At 36.9% G+C, this 24657-nt stretch overlaps 1 protein-coding gene across 2 annotated transcripts in view; it reads right to left on the minus strand.

Moving 5' to 3' along the window:
• Nucleotides 1–501: 501 nt before the first annotated feature.
• The window catches only part of stat3 (signal transducer and activator of transcription 3 (acute-phase response factor)), a 44955-nt gene continuing 20799 nt past the window's right edge, over nucleotides 502–24657 (minus strand). For both annotated transcript variants that reach the window (XM_063037779.1, XM_063037778.1), the window contains 21 exons: nucleotides 23482–23580; nucleotides 21361–21453; nucleotides 19539–19620; nucleotides 19307–19401; nucleotides 19069–19220; nucleotides 18137–18295; nucleotides 17311–17403; nucleotides 14854–14913; nucleotides 13928–13957; nucleotides 11943–12036; nucleotides 10523–10570; nucleotides 10029–10112; nucleotides 8759–8857; nucleotides 7941–8076; nucleotides 7272–7324; nucleotides 6788–6882; nucleotides 5758–5897; nucleotides 4032–4244; nucleotides 3399–3441; nucleotides 3050–3165; nucleotides 502–2955 (listed from right to left, as the gene is read on the minus strand). In XM_063037779.1, coding sequence (XP_062893849.1) covers nucleotides 2900–2955; nucleotides 3050–3165; nucleotides 3399–3441; nucleotides 4032–4244; nucleotides 5758–5897; nucleotides 6788–6882; nucleotides 7272–7324; nucleotides 7941–8076; nucleotides 8759–8857; nucleotides 10029–10112; nucleotides 10523–10570; nucleotides 11943–12036; nucleotides 13928–13957; nucleotides 14854–14913; nucleotides 17311–17403; nucleotides 18137–18295; nucleotides 19069–19220; nucleotides 19307–19401; nucleotides 19539–19620; nucleotides 21361–21453; nucleotides 23482–23559 — 2019 coding nt within the window. In that variant the 5' untranslated portion in view covers nucleotides 23560–23580 and the 3' untranslated portion in view covers nucleotides 502–2899. The remainder of the gene's footprint in view (nucleotides 2956–3049; nucleotides 3166–3398; nucleotides 3442–4031; nucleotides 4245–5757; nucleotides 5898–6787; nucleotides 6883–7271; nucleotides 7325–7940; nucleotides 8077–8758; nucleotides 8858–10028; nucleotides 10113–10522; nucleotides 10571–11942; nucleotides 12037–13927; nucleotides 13958–14853; nucleotides 14914–17310; nucleotides 17404–18136; nucleotides 18296–19068; nucleotides 19221–19306; nucleotides 19402–19538; nucleotides 19621–21360; nucleotides 21454–23481; nucleotides 23581–24657) is intronic.

Raw genomic sequence — 24657 nt, forward strand, 5'->3', positions numbered from 1 at the left:
CTTCCTTTTCTCCCACGGTTCACTCTCCTCTATCAGATTCCTCCTTCACCAGTCCTTTACCACCTATCACCTCCCAGCTTCTTACTTCATCTCCCTCCCCCCACCCCCTGGCTACACACCCATCACCTTCAATCCCCTCCTCCCACTTTATTCTGGCTTCTTCTTTCCTTTCCAGCCCTGATGAAGGTCTCAGCCCAAAACTTTGATTGTTTATTCATTTCCATAAACGGTACCTGACCCACCAAGTTCCTCCAGCATTTTGTGTTGCAAGCGGGCACATGAATGCAGAGAATGGAGGGCTATGAACATTGTGTAGGCAGAAGGAACTAGCTTAATTAGAAGTTTGATTACTAGATTAGGTGGTTCAGCACAAGTGTGGGCTGTACTGTTCTATTTAAACACAGTTTTATAACGATGTAACTGGAAAGATGCATTTTGAGTTAGCTGAACCATTGCACACAATACAAAAACAAATTTTAAACAACAAAACTGACACCATAGGACAATTAAAGCTCAGCTTTTAATCAGTAAAAGGGGAAGGAAACATTTTTCAGTAGTACAGCAATAAAATTTACAGCAAATGAATGCTGCCTGTTTATACACTTTTCATATACACAGTCAAACCATACATTTCACAAATGAAATTAATCCATTGAGCATTTCAATTTGATGCACTGTAGTAGATTGCTTTATAGTTTAATGGTGATTATTAACCAGTTTTAGAATTAATTGTGTTCCGCTATTTCTCTTTATCCAATATACAATGGAAGGGATTAAAAACATGCCTCTGCTTTTGAAATACACTTTAGAAGTTAATATTTGAGCTACACAGAACTGCCTTAGTACTGAACCATTTAAATTGGAAATGGTTTACTCTATCACAAAATGAGTCATAACTCCATTTGGACATCTTTGAAGCTCCCTGATATAGGTTACTCTTTTCCCATGCCCTGTGATAAACTGAAATCTTTCTACCCAAAACCAGTTTTAAATGTAGTATATTCTCCCCATCTCTCCCACAAGGCTTTTGGAAAACTTCTAAAAATGTCACATAATACTGCTTGTGAGGCCCAATTGTGGACTTCTGAACCGAGCTGGTGAAATATTGTGATAATGCAGTCTAAGTCAACTTTCCCCATGTGTAGCATAATGTAGGCTCACTGATAGTAAAACATTATATTACATATCACTGATAGTAAAACTTCATTAGTATGACCTTCTAAGGGTTTGCATAGGGATGAGAAATAAAACATGCTAATAGACTACCTTTTCAAATTGGATTTCTAGTTCTCTCCCCACTGACTTGAACAACAGAACTAAAAATGGCTCAGTAGACCTTTGCTAAATTTGCAAGATGTTGGCTCGACATTTTACTTGCATATTCCGTTTATTTCAAGCAGCCTCAAGCATTTGGGCAGCATCAAAAAAAAAATCTTAAAAATGCATTGCCACTTTTTCCTGTATATACTTTTGTCAATAATAAAGAGCTTTACTGAAATAGGATGGTTTCAGACCTTAAATTCTTAGTTAAATGCAATTGCAAAATTTGAATCTGGCTCTGACCACGGCTGATACAAGCAGTTTCCATTATTCATCTCTACCACACAAACAATATGCCTCAAAGTTCAAAAATCACTGACAACTCCCTGCAGCAAAATGCAACTTGTTTTCAAATATTTCCAAATTTTAGTAAACTTGGATTGTTCTCTCCTCAGTGGTAGCATACCACATGGATAGTTTTAACTTCTGAATCCCAAAAGGTGTTTTAAAAAAAGTGCTTTTAATATAAAAACAATTTTAAGGGCTTTACATGTACTTGACAATCAGCCTCATTAACATTTCACTGTACTGCTAAATTCAGCATTGCACAATATCCATTCAATCATAGCAGACTATTGTAATTATACACTGAACATGTCGTGGCCACCAATCTGTTTCTCCTTTAGGAGAAAGCCGAGCTGATCAGCAGAGAGACCAATATTATTTTCCTTTGGTCTATCTTTAGGAACAGTCAGAGCTCCATTCAGTATAAGTAATTAAGAGGCCTGGATTGATGATCCAAAGCATGCAAATTCAATTCCCATTATGCCAGCTTGAGAAACTAAAAAAGAAAAATCTTGAAATAATAAACCATTTTCATTTAAAATCCATCTTTGGTCTGTTATACAAACCCAATTATATACTGATATCCTTTGAAAAGGACCATCCGCAGACTGATCATTTTCTGACCTGTATGACGCGAAATTTGTTGTTTTGTGGCAGCAGCACAGTGCAAAGACATAAAAGTGACTAACAGGCTACTCAGCTCAAAGTTCGGCAACAGCTTAAGAGAAAATTCTCTACCACCACCTTGGCAGTAACAACTACTTCCCACATCATCACATGCCCTGTATGAATAAAACACAATTCAAACACTGGTCATATATCAACAGCTTGTTTCTGCACAACCAAGATTCATTTTCTAAAGCAGGTGCACTGCAGCCAAAACATCTCAAAGTGCATCATCTATGAATTTAAACCAAGAATTTACTTTTAACCCCAGATTGTGCTTGAAGCTGTTAATAATCTACTAAATCCACATGATAAAGGACCAAGAAAAGAGCACATTTTCCCCACAGTGTACCAGGTTTTCTTTTGAACCATCTGCAAAGGAATGATAGGACCCAAGTTGAAACATGAGACTGGTATGATACAAAGCCTTTTGTTGGGTTAAATTTAAATCAAGCAGTCAGAAAATGAGGTGACAATGCAGTAAAAGCATTATATGCAAAAGTAACTTAAGGTACTAGTTCTCAAAAGACAAACATAAACAATTACTTGTAAACCACTGTAATTAGTTGTTCATCATATTGGAATAATAATTGAGACAGGACCCCACATTGGCTAATGCGCACAGAATTTACATCGGAGAGGCAGCACACTCTGTGCCAAATTCCATGTCCAGAGTGATGGATTCTACAAAACCAAAGAGGAAAAGACAAGTAAATTTGACAGCATTTTTTCAGATCAGAGTATCACTCTTGGTATTTTTATTTTAATATACACTTACCAAGGCCACCTGCTGCTCCTTGTTCATTTCCCTCATTGTTGCTCCCACAATGCATTAATGAGTCCAGCGTGCGAGGAGACATTGGAAACAAGTCACTGGTGTTACCAGAATTTGTTCTGTGCAGATTACATGCATGAAAAACAGATTTTCTAATTATCCAATTTTCAATGCAAATGAAATTTACATAATAATTACCAATTGAATTCTTGATGCAACTTAGAAGACATTTCAATATATTCTAACACTGTTGGTATAAAGTTATTCAAGCAACACAATTTAATTACAAATTTGGCAGCAAAATATACACAGCAAATTACTAGGACAAAATAATGCATCTAGCATTACTTACGGTGTCACACAAATGAATTTTCTCTTCAGGTATGCAAATGTTTCTACAACACAAAATAAGTTGAATATTAAGTAACATTAAATGAGGCAGATTTGGTCAATTAATAATAAAATTATATAGATCTAGCAGACAAGCTAAAAGGGAAATTAAAATAGAATACTCAGAACTAAAAGAATGCATAGTCTTCTACTGTGATATTCAGCTTAGAAAGATCAGCAATCTTGCTAAGTTGAGAAATTCTTTGGTTTCTCAGTTGTTCTGTTGATCAAGAAATTCACAAATGGCAGTCCAGCCATTTCTTAGAACAAAGGAAGACCTGTGGCTCTGCCTGACAGTGAACTCCAGCATGGGAAACAAAAGTGCTGCTAAATTAACTGATGGAGAATTCTCTGCAATTGTCTGATCCAGAACATCTGGTTGGAGAATTTGGCTGTGCCGAAATAAATGATACATATGCAATTTCAAGTTTCTGATGTTTCAGCTTAAAAAACGTATGGTTATAATTTCTCTGGCTTGTCTCTTTAGAGTTTGAATAATTATGTCCTGAGTTTGGACTATTGAGCAAGCTCACAATAACAGCGCCTTCTCAAAATTCCAAACATAGCATTTCAAAATGAGTGATTAAAAATTCACCTGGATCATTGGGATCAATAGCTTCTGAAGGTTCACTGCAGCAATATTTTCCAAATGCCTCTTCTTTTGGAATGTCAGGATATAAATACACCAGTGGTGACACAAGAATGTTGGTGGCATCCATGATCTTGTAGCTTATAATAATGTCAGCAAAGGACATGTTGGTCAGCTGTTGCTTGGTGTATGGCTCCACAGACTGGATTTGGGTTTTTCCTGACAGAGAGGTCAAAGAAGCAAAAAGCCACAGATAAGATATGAAAGGGCTTATTGTGCTGGAATATTTTCTTTAACAACATTTACATCATGGAGTTCTCAAATCTTGTGGTTTGGCAACATTTTGGCCCAACCCACATGCTCCACATCACATCTTGGAAATAAAATAGTTGTGCTTTATACACCAGGTGCAAGTGCCAATCAATTATTAAAGCTTCAAGAATGATTCCACCTTGTGTGCCATAATGTGCACCATTGCCAAGTTCAGAACAGCATTTCTGGTGGAACCAGTTTGAATATTCAGTCTTTACGCCAATTATAACCATGCCTTCGGATGTAGTGGGAGTCGTAGGGCAAAGTACAGTGTGGGGGGGGGGGGGACCCACAATGCTTACTTGTTGAAACTGAGCAAAATGCTTTTACATAGCGACAATTTGCTATCTTGTAAGTTGTGATCCATTTCCAACACAGAAAACAGCTTTCATTTTATCTCAAGGCCAGCATCTTAAATTGGACACAATCTGCCAAAAGTACTGAAACAATGCTGCTTAAAAAGTTGAGTAAACCACAGCACTTTTGATCAGACTTGCAACTACAAGAACTATGTTTAATCTAGCATCCAAACACCATGTGGCGAATAGCTTGGCATAATTAAATCCAAATTAACTTTAGTGTGACTCTGCTCTAAAATTAAACAGATTGGGATTCAATTTAAAAAGGCTAGCAACACCAGCTGTGTAAATCACTTATGGCTCCTACTCTAATTTCTCTAATAGAGTCTTCACTTCAATTTTACTCAGAACATCAGAACTTTGCAACACTTTCCCAATTAAAATGAGTAAAAGCTAACTGACATGGATTTTAAGATCTTTCCAAATATTTTTTCTCTGTACTTAGTTTAAGAAAAGTACACAACTAAATAAGATTGCATTATTCCATGACTGGGAAACGTCACGGTACATCTTAATTGAATAATTTTTTAAAAAACACTGAGTGTGCAGAGACAAGGGCAAGTCCAGTATTTACTACCAATCCCTTCCTGATCATGAAACAGTAATTAGAAGATGGGCTGCTTTCTTGAATAACAGCATGGATTGCAGACCGATTACAATAGGCATAACTTCAAATGGAACTCAGCTTAGTCAGGTTAATGCGAAGCTAGAGTCATACATGGACCCTACTGGGCAAAGCAAGCTTCCTCTGTTCTAGGACGATACTCAGTTGAGTTCAACACTAACTGTTTCACAGTAATGTCTGATATCAGCCCTTTATCAGAGCAGTTCTAACAAAGGATTCTGGATCTGAAATATTAACTATTTCTCTCTTGATAATTGCTGCCTGACCAGCTGAGTGTTCCATAATTTTTTGTTTTAAACTTTATATTTCCCACAAATGTGGTTTTTAATTTTCAAGTAGCAAGCTAGTATCGAAAGCTTATATAATTTTCTTCATACTGACAAGATGAATTTCTCCAGCTACTGAAATTATTTTGTAGTCAAAAGCAGCTACATACCATTGATATCCTTTTCCACCCAAGTAAATGTGATACCCCCTTCTTTGTTGCTCTCACTAAAACGAAGGAGGAATGTGCCCGGGGGTTTCACGTTCAGCAAGGCTCTCTCTCGTTCTTTACTTATGAAACCCATGATATATCTGAATGGATAAAAATACACATCATACAAATTTATTAAAAGTTGGTTAAAATTTGGGCACAATGTTACATTCAGAACATTTCCAAGATCAATATAAAAGTACTAGTAAATTTTCATTATCTGCATGAATCATTCTCAACATGGGTGCCCTCCACCTCACAGAGCTGTGTGCTGAGCCCACTGCTGTACACTCTGCTCACACACCAGTGCTCAGCCAAACACCTGAGTAATCACATTGTCAATTTTGATGACGTGACAGTGGTGGGGCTCATCATCACTGCTTGGTACAGAAAATGCAATGCAGTGGACAGAAAAGTTCTACAACAGGTAATCAAAACTGCCCAATGCATCACCAGCACCCACCTACCAACCAAGACATATATACAGAAAGGTGACAGAAAAGGACCAGTAACATCATGAAGGGTCCCACCTACCCTGCTCATGGATTGTTTGTCCCACTTCCATCAGGGACTAGGTTACATAGCATCCATGCCAGAACCACTAGACTTAAAAACAATTTCTTTCCCCAAGCAGCAAGGCTGATCAACATGTTTACCCACTAACTCCCACTACTTTATTATTTCCTGTCAGTCACCTTATACGCAGCCTAGTGTCACTTTATGGACATGCAATGTACACAAGCTTTTTTATTTATATTTATTATGTTTTCTTTTATTATTGTGTTCTTTATATTTTATGTCTTTTCTGTGCTGCATTGGATCAGGATTAACAATTATTTCATTCTCCTTTACACGTGTGTACAAGAAATGACATTAAACAATCTTGAATTTAAACAAAAACAGGTGCCTATTAAATTATGGACTTTGTGTTGCACAAAAAGCATGTAAAGAGTTAAATATACTATAGATGCATGTCAGAACAAACACTTACCCATCATTCCAGAGAGAAAGAATGAATTTCTTCACCAAGTCTATAATGTTGTCCAGCCACACCCAGAATGAAAATGCTTTGCCAGGCATATTTTCCTTGATTAATTAGAATTGAGGGGGAAAAAAAGGTTATGCAAGTCATTGAAAACATTCACAGTTTCCTCATCAAAACCTTTTTATTGGTTTGTATTATAAAAAAATTTTAACCTGAAAATGCTCAATCATTTACACTGTTGAAGTACCATATTCATCTGCCCGACAAAACATTACGCCGAACAACATGTCACCAATAACACAAAAATTGTTGGAGACTTCAGACAGCAAGTTGCAGCAAGGATTCTGCTCAGTTATTTTACAAGGCGGCAAGATGTTGCTTAATTCAAAACAAACCCAAGTCATTTTCACTGAACAAATGAGGTGGAGGTTTAAAGATTACTGCAAGTATTTGGATTTAAAAAAAACTGGGAAAAGAAAGGTTTACTCACTTTACAGAATTTTGCCCAGGTGATTTGGCACCCAGAATAGGTGACACCAGGACCTTAAAAACAAAACATATATTACAATAAGAGATCAAGTATATACAAGTAGAAATAAAAGACTTCAGATTTTCCAGTACACCATGTATTCACCATTGTAATATTTATATTTCCCATATTGGTCAGAACAGTGTTTTAGGATAACTGGAAATGGCTGTAAATGACATATTTGACAGTAACCAATTGCCAGAGAGAGTAAATATTAATAATGAACTTCAAGTCTCATTGAAAGTTCTAGTTTTGAAAATAAAATTTTCTTTAAATAAAAATAAATATAATAAATTTATTGCTAAACAGAAACTGTCCCTGAATATTTCCAACTGAATTATACTTTATATTATGGAGTTTCATTTTGTAGCCAAAAAGACAGCTTACAACATTATGATCCAACATCACAATAAAGATGGAGAGGTATGTTATCTGAACAACAGAAAATCTTTAGGCATTTAAGTTGTGTCTGAGGGACTTTATTACAGCACAGATAGAATTTGATTTCACATTTCATCAGAAACGATATTTCCAACAAGAACAGAACTCCAGTAAGTTATAAATTATAGTGCTTGGTATAGTACTTAGTACTCATGGAATAACTCCCATGACAAGTTTTCTATGACTCACCAAGTAGCTTCTCAGCCAATGTTGCCAGCTGTTCCATATTGAGTCCTCTTTTTGTGGTGGAAGAGAATTGCCAGCTCAGAATCTCTGCTACTTGGTCCCATGTGGCAACTGGAGGTTTTGTGAAAAAGTTCACATTCTGCTTCAAAACAATAAATAATAAATAACTCCACAATGCAAAACAGCAAATTGACTGTCATTAATTAGCAATAATATTGGCTTAAATGTAAATTGCTATTTCTTTAACACTAAAATTTATCACATGCAACTGCATTACCTAAGGCTGGACTGAGTAATAATCCTTATTTAATTCAAGAATATGAAAATATACAGAGTAATGCAAAATTTAATTCAAACATTATCCTTTGAATTTGGAAAATTACATTACCATCATTGTGTTTAGTCCATAATTTATTCTACCACAAAAAAATTACAAAAGAGAAAAATCAACATAAAATCTTCCATCCTTCTCCTTCAGAAAGCTTGCTGAGAGATAACATCACAAGGATAATCAGATTTTACATGCCAAATTGCATCTTTCTGAATTTTTTTCTCATTAACTTAATTCTACATTTAGCATTCAAGTCTTTAGAATGTCACAAACTCATCTTTTTTTGCAGATTAACCTTGGTAACTGAACATATCCAAATAGCTCTAACTTTATCTTATCGTATTAGAAAATGCATGAACAACATTAGACATTGTCCTAAATGGGCCATATTAGAAATTTCTACTTTATTACTCAATTAAACATTGCTCCAAATGTTCCTTTCCAGAGAAGATTGGATAACATTAAATTTAAGAACAAGGCAATTTCATACCTTTGGATTATTGGTTAACATATTGTACCAAAGGATTGAGGCCCAAGCATTAGGCATCTGGCAGATGTTAGAGATTACAACAACTGGCAGTGAAGAGGTCTGTTGGAAAAAAAATTTAAAAGTTACAAAACATTGCACACTATAGGAAAAATGGTATTCTCATTTGTTCATTCAACATGATACAAACATCTAAAAAAAATTTTCAAAAACGCATGCAATAGTTTTCTTCTGCATTGCTCTGTACCATTGACAATGCAGGAAATAATGTTGCTACATCAATGCATGGCATCTAAAACAAGTAATCTACAAGTAAAGATGAAAGTAATCTGAGTGTGAAGACTGCTTAATCCATCAACACACAAAGAGAATGCAAAGCATTTTTCACAAAATGATGGCATCAGTTACGTAGTTGCTTGCACCATCACAAATATTGGTACAGTTACTCCCCGAGTTACGAACATCCTAATTACGAACAACTTGTACTTACGAAAGGCCTGCCATAAAGCCTATATTAAAAATTCGTCGGCTCGAGGAAGGAGAACGCTGTCCGCCATTTTAAGTTGGATCACGTTGCCATTAACACTGTGTAACTTTGTATTTGGCTTTAAGTTTTTCTTAGCAAGATTCATCCTGACCCCCCTTTTCCAGTCAGCACCGCCCCCACTTGTCCCTTATTTAACCTGTCTCAGTGTGGGTGGACTTTAGGACCCGGGGGAGCTCAGGACCTGCCACCCGCGGCTGCTGCTGAATCCGCAGTGTTTCTGTTCCGTTGACAGAAAACGATCACGATTGAAAATAAAGTGAAAATAATAAAGTGATCGGAAAGAGGTGAAACGCCATCAGCGTTAGGCTACAGTTGGTCAACGATCGGAACAATTTTAAAGGATAAATGAGAATAATGGAGCATGTGAAAGGCCCTGCCCCGATGAAAGCTACAATTATTACTAAGCAATGCAGTGGTTTAATTATTGAAATACATACGTTTCTTAAGTGTTTTATATGCATAGAAAGGTAAAATATATACTATATATTAAGACAAATGTTTGACGAACGGACGCTAAATAAGACTGGATGTACCTGTTCCGACCTACGTATAAATCCGACTTAAAGACAGACTTAGAAACGGCACTCGTTTGTAACCCGGGGACTGCATGTACACTGTTTTGCCATGAAAGTACATTATGATTTAGGTTTGTCAAATACACTTAAATGGCTGCAAGTAAAAGGTAAAAAGAAATGCCATGGAAGGAAGGTAGATGGCACAACACACCTCCAAATCAATTTTAAGTCCTTGATGGTAAACTTCTGTCTCAAAAGTTATCAGATGTAGCTCTTCAGTAACGATGAGGGAAGCCTAAAACAATATTGAACAGTATTATCTCAAATGAAGGTCATTACAGGTGGATAAACTACATAAACATGCATCTTCACCAAAGCACAGAAAGATAAATAAAACATCCCCTACATCTTCCTCTATACCAATTCTACAAATTGTACTACATCAATATGAAATGCTTGTTACTAAGGGGTGTAGTAACTATGACAGCTTTTATCCATGATTCGGAAAAGCTTCTGACAGAGAATGCCGAAAATAATCCACTACACTTTGAAGTACATGAAGCAGGTCTAAGACCACCTATAAACAAATTTGAGATACTAGTAACTTCATAAAATCTGATGCACAAACTTCACTTGGATGCACTTGGAAAGTGATATTGAAAATGTAGTTTCTTTAAAAAAAGCGGATTTTAAATTTGTACCTACATCACTACTTGCTCTCCCTCCATTTCCACACCTCTGCTCTCTCAGTGTCTAAAATGAAAACAAAACTGATTAGCACAGTCATCACTTAGAAAAAAACATTGTACTGCAGTTTCAGTTTAAGAGCTCAATAAGAAGTAGTATACATAAAATAACTGAATATATTCCACAATGCCAAACACTAATCAAGATTTTTTAATTGTTATGATTTATCACGAAATAAGAATGCAAGTAAATGGAAATTAATTTACGAGTGATGAGTTTATCTGGGCAACCATACCCATTCCAGCCATCTGGTATCCATCTAAATTAATACCCTTTGCCAGCACCTGGTCCAAAACATTTTACTCTTTGGCAATTCAAGTGCTCATCAAGATAATTAATCATTGTGAGTACCTGCCTCCACTACTTCTCAGTCATAACTTTCCAGACTGCAACCGTTCTCTGGATGAAACTAAAATCTCAGATCCCCACTTTCCCCTCTTTTTAAAATCTATATCCTCTGATTTCAGTTGTTTCCCTTATGGGAAAACATTTCTTACAGCATGCTCCTCAAATTTTGTAGGCCTCCCTCAGGCTTCTCTGTTCCAAGGAAAGCGGAGCAGCTTTTTAACAAATTACAGTCAACAAATTTCACGACACATGCCGGTGACAATAAATCCGATTCTGAACTCTCTTCATAATTGGAAGTGTCGCATCCGAAGCAGCATTCTAGTAAGTCTCCTCTGCATTCCCTCACATACATTCACATTCTTTCTATATTGTGACAACCAGAACTGCACACAATACCTCAGCTGTGGCTGAACCAAAGTTCTGTAAAGTCACACCTTCACGAAATATCTTTATTTCTTTAATGACCCAACTAATGAAGGCAAACATTTTGTATAGGTTCTTTAACCCTTTATCCATGCACAACCTTTAAGAATCTATGGATGTGTACTTGGATCCCCTGTCCTTCTAAGCTCCCTCAGGTCCTACCATTTATAAAACATGTGCTACTCGGAATCCATTACCTCAGTTATCAAGATTTAATTCCATCTACCATTGCCCCACCCAATTTCCCATCTGATTAACATTGTCTGTAACTTAAGACCTTGCTCTTTATGATTAAAACAACCAATCTAACATTTATAATTTATTTCCTTTTAACTTATGTTGTTGGATACTCTATAAATTGCATTTGAAGGGCAATACCAACAGCTGTATTTTATGTTGAGAAAATGTTACTAAGTTCATATATATAGAGATCCAGGTTTATACTCACTAGCAAAATTATCTCAATTTTAGATACTTAGCTAAAAATGCAAATCTAATACTTAAGTATACATAGGCAGCCTTTAAGTACATACCGATATCACAGAGAATAATGAGCAAGCATCGTAAATCAATATTAGAGTATTCAACATCTCTCCATAATACTAACCAAATGCTTAAATTCTGCTGAAAGACTTCCATTGTTTGATTCTTCCATATTCATAACTTTTGTATTGGTTCCCAGTATGTTGAATTTCCGTGATCTAATTATAAGAAACAATGAAACCATAACTGCCGTTCAAGCTGGTAATCTACTAGGACATTCCTTACAACTAATTTCAATTCTCTAACAAATTACTTGTTCAGGCTTCTTCAGTTAATCCAGAATTTAACAAACAATTATCAATTAGTTATGGTTGTGATACAGCTGAGATGGTAATCCATATTGTACTTGAATTTGTAGTTGTAGACCAGACAGGGAATTAAAATCAATTTATGCAGCATCTTTATGACTTGAAAGTTTACTAAAACTTCCAAACACAAGTTTTACTAAACCAACAGCTGATTGTTCAGAAATCCTGCTGGTCCAATTAGTTCAGAATGTGAGCTGGGAGCCCAGAGTGAAGAGGGCTAGAGCTGGGGGTCCACAACTCTGACGGTCAAGAATGTGGGTAACTTTGCAGTTGGCACTGGGGTCCAGAATGCCTGCATATATTCCATTCCTTTTAAACGCCCCAGTTTCTCCAGAAAATGTGTTGTGCTACTTTGTAACAATGGGGGGGGGGGCAGGGGAGAAAATGAAATCAATATTTTGGTTTAGAGGCAACATCCAATTGACTGGAAGATCCACCAACCTGCACTACCAAATTTCCAATGGTGCTCGGTTTTACTAGATTACAAACACACAAATTCTGCATTAAAATTCAGGATTTTTCCAAGCATTTAAGATGTTGGAAATGAAAATAAACATGTACTATTAATCCGCAATTCATCTATACACCAAACAAAATTCATAGATGAATACATGATTCATACTGGATCTGGAAATAAATGCTTAATACACATTTGCCTAAAGTTTTTCTAAAAACTTAAAATTGTAGTCTACAATTTCTATACCTTATTTTCACTTCTTTTTGCTAAAGTAATAGAAGTAATAATTTTAAACAGAACTTACTTAGTAGGGCTTCAAAATAAGATTTCTGCACCCTCAGAAGTGCATTTGGATTCAACCGACTGAAAACCTAACTAACCATATTATGAAACAGAAAGCTCATTGCATGATAACAATTTGAGATCTCTCATTCTAAAGTAGCCCACTAAGCTATACAGTTCTTGCACATTAGAGATGGGTATTGAGAGCAGCTCTCTGACCATAACCCACATCCCAAGAATAAATTTTAGTACAACTTTTGTAATGCAGAGGCTGGAATAGCGTTGACCTTGAGCAGATTCACATTTGGCTATCAGACGATATTTTAAAGATTCAGAGTTATAGAGTAATTACCTTGCATACATCTTCAGTTTAATTATATCATAAGCAAATGGCAAAGCAAGAACAATATTCATTGTACAAAGGAGTCTTCTAAAATATTGAAGTGATTGAATCTAATTTTCCTGTGCATAAACAATGGTTTATATTTTTAGCCTGAATAATATAGGTGGCCTATCCTGCACACCCCTTCCATGGCCAGGTGTGCATGGTAGGCTGTCTATTTAACTTACAATGTTAAGTATTGTTGTAAGTTTCTAGTTCTATGACATACTATTAAAATGGTGCTTGGAAGTAGGTACTGAGGAGATGTCAGGGGTAAGTTTTTTTATGCAGAGAGTGGTGAGTACGTGCAGTGGGCTGCCAGCGGTGCTGGTGGAGGTGAAAATGATAGGGTCTTTTAAGAGACTCCTGGATAGGTACATGGAGCTTAGAAAAATAGAGAGCTATGGGTAACCCTAGTAATTTCTAAGGTAAGGACATGTTTGGCACAGTTTTGTGGGCTGAAGGGCCTGTATTGCGCTGCAAGTTTTCTATGTTTCTAAATTATAAGGAGTAAAGTTACAGTTTGATAGAGAATATAGAGAATGGTGTACAAACAAAAAATTGTCAATATATCTTCCAGTATAAAGAGAAGAGCTGAAAAAGGTAAAACAAAAACTCACCCCCTCAGTGCAGAACCATCTCCAGAATCCCTGAAACAAGAGTGACAGAAAACATTAGTACAAATCTTGTTAAGGTCTGTAGTGCTAGAAATTCAGAGGAAATTAACTGAAGCTAAAAGGATTTTCCTTCTGCAATTTTAATTAGGTGAAGGTATTTTTTTTCTTTTCTCTCCCCACCCCATAAAAGAATGGGGCAAACCAGCCACACTTATGTAACTTCTCGTATATCCTTACAATTTGCATTTTCTTGATTTTCACACAAGTGCTTTTTCCAGAACACAAAACAGCATTCTAGATACACCAAGGCTCTGTGAAAGTGAACTACAATTCGCTCCCCTTTGCTTTCCAGCCCTGATAATTCTACTGCCATTCAACTGTTAAAAAAATCTGGATCACCTCTACTATCTTAAACAATAAACTCTGCCGATTTATTGGTGCCAATGGTGTCTTCATGTACTGACTGCAGGAGGTTCTATCTATAGTCTCAATACAATTGCAAATACATTATATCGTATGGGAGAACATTTTCAAATTACATCAATACACTAATCCTATACTACCGGCAGGATCAACAGTCATTTTTAGGTACTATTGGGTAATAAGGTCTAATATTTCATTGTCTCTTGATAAACAAGACTAAAAACATGACAGAATAACATACATAAAAGTGAAACAGAGTGGAGGAGAAGGGACACTCAAACATACAGAATGGAAAAAGGATGTTACTTAAAACATATGCATCATTATAAACACATGGACAAAGCATATTATCATTTACTTGTTTAAAAAAGTTATGTACACGAATTGGAAACAGAGTGAAAGGAATTACATTTGTATAATGGAAAGGCACATTTGTTAGAAAATACAGCAAGTATTCCCAGCAAAATAAAACATATGTAACGGTTTAGTCAATAATTTGCACTCACTTGTCAATGGCAACCTTTATCTTTAGCTGATAATTTAATTCAGGAAATTTAACCAGCAACCTGCGAATGGAAAGCATATATTAGTTACAATGCAAAAGGAATGGCAGACTGAAGTGCAAATGTCATTACTATATTACACATATGAAAAATACATTGTGCTTTAAATGCAGGAAATCTTTAAGACAAATAATGCTGCAAATAATTAGCAGCAGGAAGCTACTCAATGCTACAAGATCTTGAGGGAAATTACCTCAGTTTAGTACCAAATTAAGGTTGCTCAGTCTACTTGCAAGATGATTCAATATTCATGCTGTAATTGTCATTTCATTAAAGTGATTTAACTGTTTACAGACACATAGTTGAGTGTGACAATCTGACATGAACACAAGGCACATATGTGAAATCTATTTAAAGGGAGCACTTCACTTTCTAGGGGTTTACATCAATTGATGAAAACTTCTCCTTCGGGATTGAGGGTGACATGCTTCCATTCCGGTTTTGTGGGTTCTGAGATAATTAACGAAGGTCACAATGAGAACCACAGACTCTTCCACAGATGGGGAAGGAGGTGGCTGATGCAACAGGTGGCAGGATGGTTTGTGAGGTGATACTCTCTTCTTGCTTACACAAGGCTGCATGCTCCTAACAGACAGCCTCAGAAGTTCTCAGTACAATCACAAATGCACCTTGGCTGATTGTGGGTCAGTTTGCTGCTAGGGCAAGTGGTACTCTATATTTGCATACAGCTAGATGGGACTGAAACTCAAATCAGCGTGTAATACGAATTGATAATTGCATTTTACTGGCCAAAACAGAATTGCAAATTCAGATTCCTGCTTTGCATTTTGAACCCAATCATTCAGCATTCAGTGCTCCAGAACTGCAGGAAGACTGAGCAAGCACAATGGTGCCTGGCAATTCTACTTAAAAAAAGTGTCCCCCACACAAGCATCCAACAACTTGGCGGGGGGCGGGGGGGGGAGAGAAGTTTTCCCATAAATTAAGCCATTTCTGGCTTTCCTATATCACATTCATTCCACCACACACTTACATGATGTCTTTATTAGGGCAGCAAATAATTGTGCCATCATTAAAAATAAAGCTTGCTTTGCAGCACTGCCAGGGAACATATTTTGTCCTCGGCACCAGTCATATGGCATTTCCGGGACACTAGAAGACCTACATCAATTTAAATCCTTGCCTTCATCCTTTAGCCCCTTCTCCCTCTGATTCCCAAATCTCAGCCAAAACCCCTAACAGATAACCCGTCACTTGAACCTCAATTCCATTCTAAAACCTTCACCCCATAACCCTAAAACCCCATACCTACCAGGAATCTATCAATCACTGCCTTAAATACACCCAGTGACTTGGCCTCAATAGCTCTCCATGGCAACAAATACATCACTCCATCTGAAGAAATTCCTCATCTCAGTTCTAAAGGGATGTACCTTTGTGAGGTTGAGCTCTCATGTCCTAGATTCTCCTACTAATGGAAACAACATCTTGACATTGAAACGTAATGAATACTTAATTGCCTGGATAGAGTCATTGAGATTCCCCCCCCCCCCAATTCTTCTGAGCTCAAAGTACAGGCTCAGAGCCATTAAACTTGGAGGCCTGTATACAACCCCCAGAGTCTTGGCTGGCTCATTATACATGTTCTGATCCATAATGAGTTGTTATCAACTTAGTTTTTTAATAAACAGAGCCACAACTCCCCCTCTGCCCACCTGTTTGTCTTTTCAATAAGATGCTCCCTGCTCTGGCTCTCTTTTACCCATATCACCATGATGCCCATGACACTGTACCAATCAATTTTGATCTGCACTAAAACTTATTTATCTTGTTATGTATGCTGAGCAGTCAAGTGCAACAACTTCAGTCCTATACTCATGTCTCATGGTTGAGCACTCAGTGTACACAATATTTTTGAAGCAGTCTCACCAGACCTTTATACAAATAGAGCAAGACATTTCTACCCCTGCAGTCGAACTAAAACCTCATGCAATAAACACCAACACACATTTGGTCCCCCTAATCACTTACTAAACCTGGGCGTTAACTTCCAGTGCACAAGGACACCCAGGTCCTTCTGAACACAAAAACACCTTTCAGTCTCTTGTCATTTAAAAAGATACACTGCAATTTGCTTAAATCTCAAATTCCAGAACATGAGATTGCTACAGATACATTTAATTGCACAGAGGAAATTAAGCAAAACTTTTGAATATTCCATGATATTTAGTGGCATTGGCAGTTTTAAAAAAGAAATATTTACAGTACAAATCCTACTAATGATTACTCTAAATATCAACTCTAAAAATTTATGTAAGCTAATCAATTAGCAACCAGCCACAATAGCAGAATAGGTAACCAATAATTCAGGTGAGTATTTTGCCAATATAATCCTATTTTATTGTAGTGGTGCATTACCAGGACAGCTCTGCTACTTACCTCACTTTAGTCGTGAATTGCACACCTGTCTTGATCACTAAGGGACGATCTGGATGCATTGGCATGCAAGGCTGTCTCTCCACAACAAAAGCACTAAGAACGAACAGACACATTAGATAAATCAGAAGCTCTATAAATGTTATGAATTAACTATATCTGATAGTATCTGTTACCACAGTACGACTTACTTAAATTAAAAACTTGGCTTATGTTGGTTAATCACTGCTAATCTGAAAATGGACAAGTGCACTATTGGGTGACTGCAATTGACTAATACATGTTAAAAACTGCAAATACAAGTTTGCTGTATTGATATGTGGCACGTACTTCATAACCTGAGTTTACATTTATTTCAAGGTAACCCGATAACACATATGTTTTGAAATAGATAATTTTGCGCCAAATACAAAAAAAGGCAAAACACTTGGCAGTAAAGGCTGCAGGTAAAGAAATGGGAGCAGTAACTCAATCGTATGCGTTATAACGATCATCTAACTACAACAAATGGCCTGATAAAAAAAAATGCAGATGTACTATTGTCACCAAATTGTCCTCTCAATTTGCATTTGGATGTTGCAAAGCTGCACAAGAGGCACAAAGACACAAAAATTAAATGGAGCTTGTGTAGTTCTATTTTATCAAGTTCCATTGTGGAAAATTACTTCATTATTTTCTGTGAAAAAATGTCATTCCTTGTAAGTTGTACGTACAAATAAATGAACTAGATTGCACGCACAAAATAACACAGAATAATGGTAGAGCAACGGTTACCAGATCAAAGGTTTGTATAAATGCAAAGGATCAACATGCACAAAACTCAAAGTACCTTTTAATTAAGCTCCTAAATAATTCAACAATCCTCTCTTCCAGCACAGGTCTGTGGTGAACAATAGGATCACCTTTGTACGAAACTTTTTGCTGCAGTTCTTCCAGTTTTTTAATCTGTTGTCTTGTCTGAAGCTGAGACTCGGCCAAAGATGTAATCCTGATACATTGAGAAACAAAAAACATTATGCCAAATAGACATTTGATCTGCATCTTAGATTCTCCTGCCATGGTTTTTTTAAAAATTTCAAATAAGATTTATACTGTGCCAGAGCAAAATCCTGTAGATGCTAGAAGTCCGAAATAACAGAAGGCTGTAAGTATTCAGAAAGTCACAAAATATGTGTGTTGAAAGGTTATTGACCCAAAACATTAATTTAGCTCCTTGCTTGATAGCTGCTCCTGAATTTATATTGCAGTTTCCTAGAATTTTATTGGGCTTGGCTGAAGGCTGATCTGAAACTTTTACCAAGGCAGTGATATAAAGACAACAACTACGTAAATGAGAAAATACTACTTTGCATTCAAAATTTGTTTAATACAGGCTGGTAATCTCCCAAAAAATCAGTGAAAGCTAATTGCATATTAATACAACCAACTGTTCCAGAAAATACGGCACCATTAACTAAACTGTCTTTTAACTAATACGAGTTACAGCCTGCCAACCCCAGAAAGACTTGTTTATTCCTATTGTTCTATTTGTTAATTAAGTCCAGTAGAATGTGCACCCTTTCCATGCCCTGAAATTTACTTGTCAGCTTCCAATGTGATAACTTAGTGAAAGCTTTTCAGAAATCCAAATACACATCTGCATCCTTGAAGAATTGCAACAGATTAGCTAAACAATTCCAGTTTCATAAATCCATGCTGTCTCTACTCTCATTCTATTGTATAAGAAAAGAATAATCTTTCAGTTACTATATGATTTTATACCAGTTCTCAAGACGGTCAAGGCAGATGTTGGGGGGACCTCCTATACATGCTACTTGTTGCCGCCTTTTCCAGTCAGCCAGTTCCTCATCCATTAATGTCTTCTGCACAAACTCCACAGTAGACAGCAGGGCAGCTAAGTCAGTGACTATTTGCTGTTTAAAAGTAAAGGTTTATGGTAAGAATAATCATTTTAAATTTTGAACAACAGGCAAACAATTTTTTTTTAAAAAAACCTTACCCTTCTCATTTGATCTAAAGCAGTCAACATCTGTTCCAACTGTGCCATCTTCTGTCTTGTCGCCGCTTGTGAATTCCCATTTAAATCTTGCACATCTGTTAACATTTAGAATAAGTTTCTTTTACTTGAAAAAAACATGTGATGGTTAAATTAACTATTTTCAATTTATAATGCCTTGAAAAGTTACTTTGCTATCATAGATCTTTTCAAAATAGCATATAGTACAACTCACCTCCTTGGCTCTTTAAGGTCTTGTAGTTGAAATCAAAATCATCCTGTAGGTTTTCCAAAACTTTAATTTTGTGTTCAAGATCCTGAAGAACAATTGAAAATTATTGTTTCTGTGATATGATCATTTACAGTCAGGATGCTCAACTACTCCTCCCTCCTCATTATCATCAACAATGGGTGAACCCCCGCCCCCACCCCCAAGGGCTGTGTGCTGAGCTCACTGCTGTACACTCCACTCACACGACTGCATGGCCAAACACCCGAGTAATCACATTGTCAAGCTTACCGATGACATGACAGTGGTGGGGCTTGCCCCCAACAATGTGATGGTCTACACAGAAGAGATGAAAGAGCTCAGGGCCTGGTACCAGGCAAATAACCTGTTCCTCAATGTCAACAAAACAAAGACAGTTATTGACTTCAGGAGAACTCGCACCACTCACACCCCACCCTTACATCAGTGGCACAGTAGTAGAAACTGCAAGCAGTTTCAAACTCCTGAGAGTGCAGATCACACAACCTCTTATGGTCTCAGAACACATCCTACACAGTGAAGAAAGCTCATCAGCAACTCTACATTCTGAGGAGGCTGAAGAAAGCAGGACTATGCACATCCATACTTACGTCATTGTACAGATGCACAGTAGAGAGCATCCCCACAGGCTGCACCACTGCTTAGTACAGAAACTGCACTGCAATGGATAGCCAGAACTGCCCAACGCACCACAGGTACCAGCCTACCCGCCATCAAGGACATATATATAGAAAGGTGCCAGAAGAGGACCAGTAACATCTTGAAGGATCCCACACCCACCCTGCTCATGGACTCCCATCAAGAAGGTTACGTAGCATCGATACCAGGGCCACCAGACTCGAAAACAGTTACTTTCTCCAAGCTGCTCAACATGTCTACCCACTAACTCAACCACTACTTTATTATTTCATGTCAGTCACCTCATGTACAGCCTGGCATCACTTTATGGATATACAATCAATGTACACAAGCTATCTTATTTATACTTATTGTGCTTTCTTTTATAATTATTATTATTGTGTTCTTTATCTTGTTTTTTTTTGTGCTGCATTGGACCCATAGTAACAATTATTTCATTTTCCTTTGCACTTGTGTACAGGAAATTACATTAAACAATTCAATCTTGAATTTGCAAATTTCACTTAAAGCAAAAATAACTTCAAGCTACATGTTTTTGAAACCATTCGAATTAAATTTATGCTATAAAGCTTCAAGATAAAATACACTTAAGAACCACTGAGTATCAGGTGGTTGAAGTAAATAAGGCTTGGGAACATGAATTTCAGCATGTTAAACAGAATGTAAACATACTGAGCAACAACAAAGCAACTTGAGTGGCTTAACAGTAAACCCAAATTCTAAATTTGACATTAGCTGAGGATTCTCAGGTACACCTGTCTAGCCATACACTCGACAATTTTGCATTGCCAATCACCCTGTACTGCTTGGCAGTCCCAAGCGATCACAGCAATTATTCAGGTTTACAAAACTGATTTTAATCTACATAAATAGTTTAGTAAAAATCTTCAATGAAGAAATTTATTTATAATATTTTTGCCAAATGCCAAGTACAAATGTCTAAATAAGAATTTCTACACCAAACTCCAACCTATTATACCATAATCTGATACATTTCTACATGACCAACCATCTTTGTCAGACCCTTTTTAACTAGAATATTTATAAGCAATAATATTCAGAGGAAAGAAATTAATTTACTTCCATGTAGCCAGTTCAAATAAATGCTAAGATACAATTTGTATTGTTTTGAAAATTCAAATGGACTCACCTGCACTCTTTTCCTTACATCCTGCAGATTATGTTCAAGGATTTGCTGCTTCTCAGTTACTACAGAACTGTGATGTGGTGACTGTCCAGGTTGCTTTAGAAACAAAATGCATACATTTTCAAAGCAATGAAAAGGTAAATGTGTGGAATATGTAGAATGCACAATTGAATCCCGGAATAAATGCGAAATAACAAGACCAAGCGTAATTAAGGTTGTTAGTTCTTTAAGACAATTGAGAAAAACAATAGGGGTGAATAGACAGAATCCTGCTTTTCCTCCAATAACAATTATGTCAAGTTCTGATAAAGCCAGTCACTCTTAAATAGCTGTGAATATATTTTACTTGCACCCTTCAGGACACATTTCTGGAAAAAACAAATAGAAGCTCATTCTGCCATTCAAAATGACCACATGGCTGATCTTTCACTACAGCACCACTCCAAGTATGGTCAAACCAGAGTTTTGGAGAGCTGCAACATTACCTTGTGGCTGTTGATCCTCACACCATACACCTTCTTAACCATCCTGTCACACGGCAACTTTGAAGGATCTATAGACTTCAACTCCATGATCCCTCTCTGTTCCTCCACACCACAAGAATCCTGCACTTTTCCAAGTGCATCACATCATCCTTTTCCAGATTAAATTCCATCTACCACTCTCTGTCCAGCTCTGCATCCTGATTATATCCCATGTAACCTATGAAAAACTTCCACGCTATCCACAACACCACCAATCTTAGTGTCATCTGAAAACTTACTAACTCATCCTTCTGCTTCCTCATCCAAGTCATTTATATTTTCCCCAATCCCATGTATTCTAATTGAATAACTTCCAAAGTTGCACCTTATTAAAAATTGAAAGTTCAACTCACCAGGCCCATTGGCTCCCCTATGTAATGTTCATTATAATCCCAAAAATCGACCGATTTACCAAAAAGATTTACCATTCATTAATCACTGCTACATCCTATTACTATCTTCCAAATGCCCTGTAATGACTTCCACAATAAAAGACTATGTGATCTCTTCTTCTGACATCAGGCAAACTGGGCTACGGTTCCACATTTTTTCCCTCGCCCACATATTTTTCTTTTTAAAATGTCACAGTGATACATTTGCTAATTTCCAATCTGTGGCACTGCAGCAAATTTATGAAGGCTTGGAGGATGATAATCAGTCTCCTCAAATTTTATCTCTTTCAAAGCCTTGGGATCAAGATAATCAGACACTAGGAATTATATATAATATTGAAGAATTTATTTTCTCTTTTCCAATACTATTGTCATAATAATGCTAATTAACTTCTGTTCTTTGCTCAATCGCGACCTGTTGTTCTTAACTATTTCCAGGAAGGTTTCTGCAGTTTCTTTAATGAAGATAGAAAATGTGTTTAATTTCTCCTCCTTTTTCTTAATGCACTTTCTCCTTCTCTTAAGGGACCCACATTAACTTTTGCTTCTCTTTCCATCTATAGAAGCTTTTACTGTCTGTTTTTACATCTTTGCTCTGGCTAGAATAGTCTCATATTCTACTTTACTTTCCCTATGAATTCCTTGGTCCTCCTTTGATCATATCCTAGATTTTCTCAATCCTTTGGCTTACTGATTTGCTTTCACAAACAAAACTTAACTTGTGCTTTTCTTTAGCTTTTCAGTAGCTATGGATAAGCCTCTTGGGTTTTGTACTTTAGAAACAGGATTATTTATTTGCTATAAACAGTATAAACTCTTGAAATAATTTTAATGTAGTTAACTCGTGCATTTAAAAAAAAATTTCTCCTTTGCTTTCATCCTATCTACATTGGAGGTTCTGTCACAGACCACAATAAACTGCTCTTTTTCCTCCTACTCCAAGATTCCCTTCAGCCCCAAAGGAGACTCTGGATATGACACCAGACATGCAAACAGCCTTCAAGAATCCCACTTCTGAGCTGCAAATAACAGAGCACATCCTGCTAACTATAAAATTCTCTATCACCAGTATATTGTTTCATTCTTTCTCCCAGTTTCAGTTGAACACGGAAGTACATTGTATAAAATGTGAATGCTGCTGCTAAAGAATACATTTATATTACTATTTGAGGGCAAAATATTTCAACAACTTTATTTAGACAGTTTACCTGCGAGACAGATGCAGCGACTTGAAGGAGACGAGCTTCTTCCCATAGACATCTTGCTATGATTCGCGCAATTTCCATTGGCCTCTCCAAATACCGATTCTGGAAAAAAAGGGAATAATTATTAGCAAATTACACTGGACAACAAAGATTTTGCATCCTGAATACTTTTGGGTGCGTCTTATGGAATGTGGGCTACTGATCATGAAAATCACCATGAAATTTCCCTATCATGCACCGATGTTTTTTTAAAATCGCCGATATTTGTTATTTCAATTCATAATTCTGTCAATTAAAATGTTGCCCACAATGTAAGCTGAAAAGTTTTCTACTTGTCCAGGCATGCCTGGGCAGACTTAGTCAGGGTGGATTCTGCATGGCAGGATAAGTTTCAGAGAGGCTATAAAAGCATCACAACCACACCATTCTATACATTGCATTTACACGTATATCAGTTTGCGATCATGTTGATGAGCATGCTCTACGCGCATAGCATATTGTGCATATCTATTATAATAAAGTATTGTATTTTCAGGAGTATTTGTCACAGCAAGATGTTTTGCCAATGTTGCGACAGCCGCGATGCTTTCTGGTATATTTGTGGTGAGTATACGCTTAAATCTCAAAGACGGAGCATGACCCTTATTAAGAAAACCTTAAAGCTCTACTTGCATGTAAATTTGGCGACCAAGACAAAACCTGGGCTGCTCACATTTGTTGTGCAACACGCGCTGTCAATCTTAGAGCTTGGCTCAAAGGTACTTGGAAAGCAGTGTCGTTTGCTGTTCTGATGATATGGCAAGTGCAAAAGGATCATGCGACAGACTGCTACTTCTATCTGACTAGCGTGCCTGGTTTCTCTGCTAAAAACAAGAAATCCATTGAATACTCCAATCTTCCTTCAGCCATGAGACCTCTGCTGCATGACGATAGTCTTCCAGTGCTGAAGCCAAGAGAGACGTGAAGCCTCGAGGAGGCAGACGAAGATGCCACCATGTACAAGCCAGGAATGGAAAAACAACACTGATACAGATTTTGAACCATTTCTGTTGAGGGAGCCTCATCTGATAACTCAAACTGAGTTAAATGATCTGGTCAGAGACTTGTGTTTGTCAAAAGCAAAAGCAGAATTACTGGGTTCAAGACTGCAAGGATGGAATCTGCTGTCACCAGGCACAA

This window comes from Mobula hypostoma, chromosome X1 (genome assembly GCF_963921235.1).
Source record: "Mobula hypostoma chromosome X1, sMobHyp1.1, whole genome shotgun sequence".
NCBI classification, from domain to species: Eukaryota; Metazoa; Chordata; class Chondrichthyes; order Myliobatiformes; family Myliobatidae; genus Mobula; species Mobula hypostoma.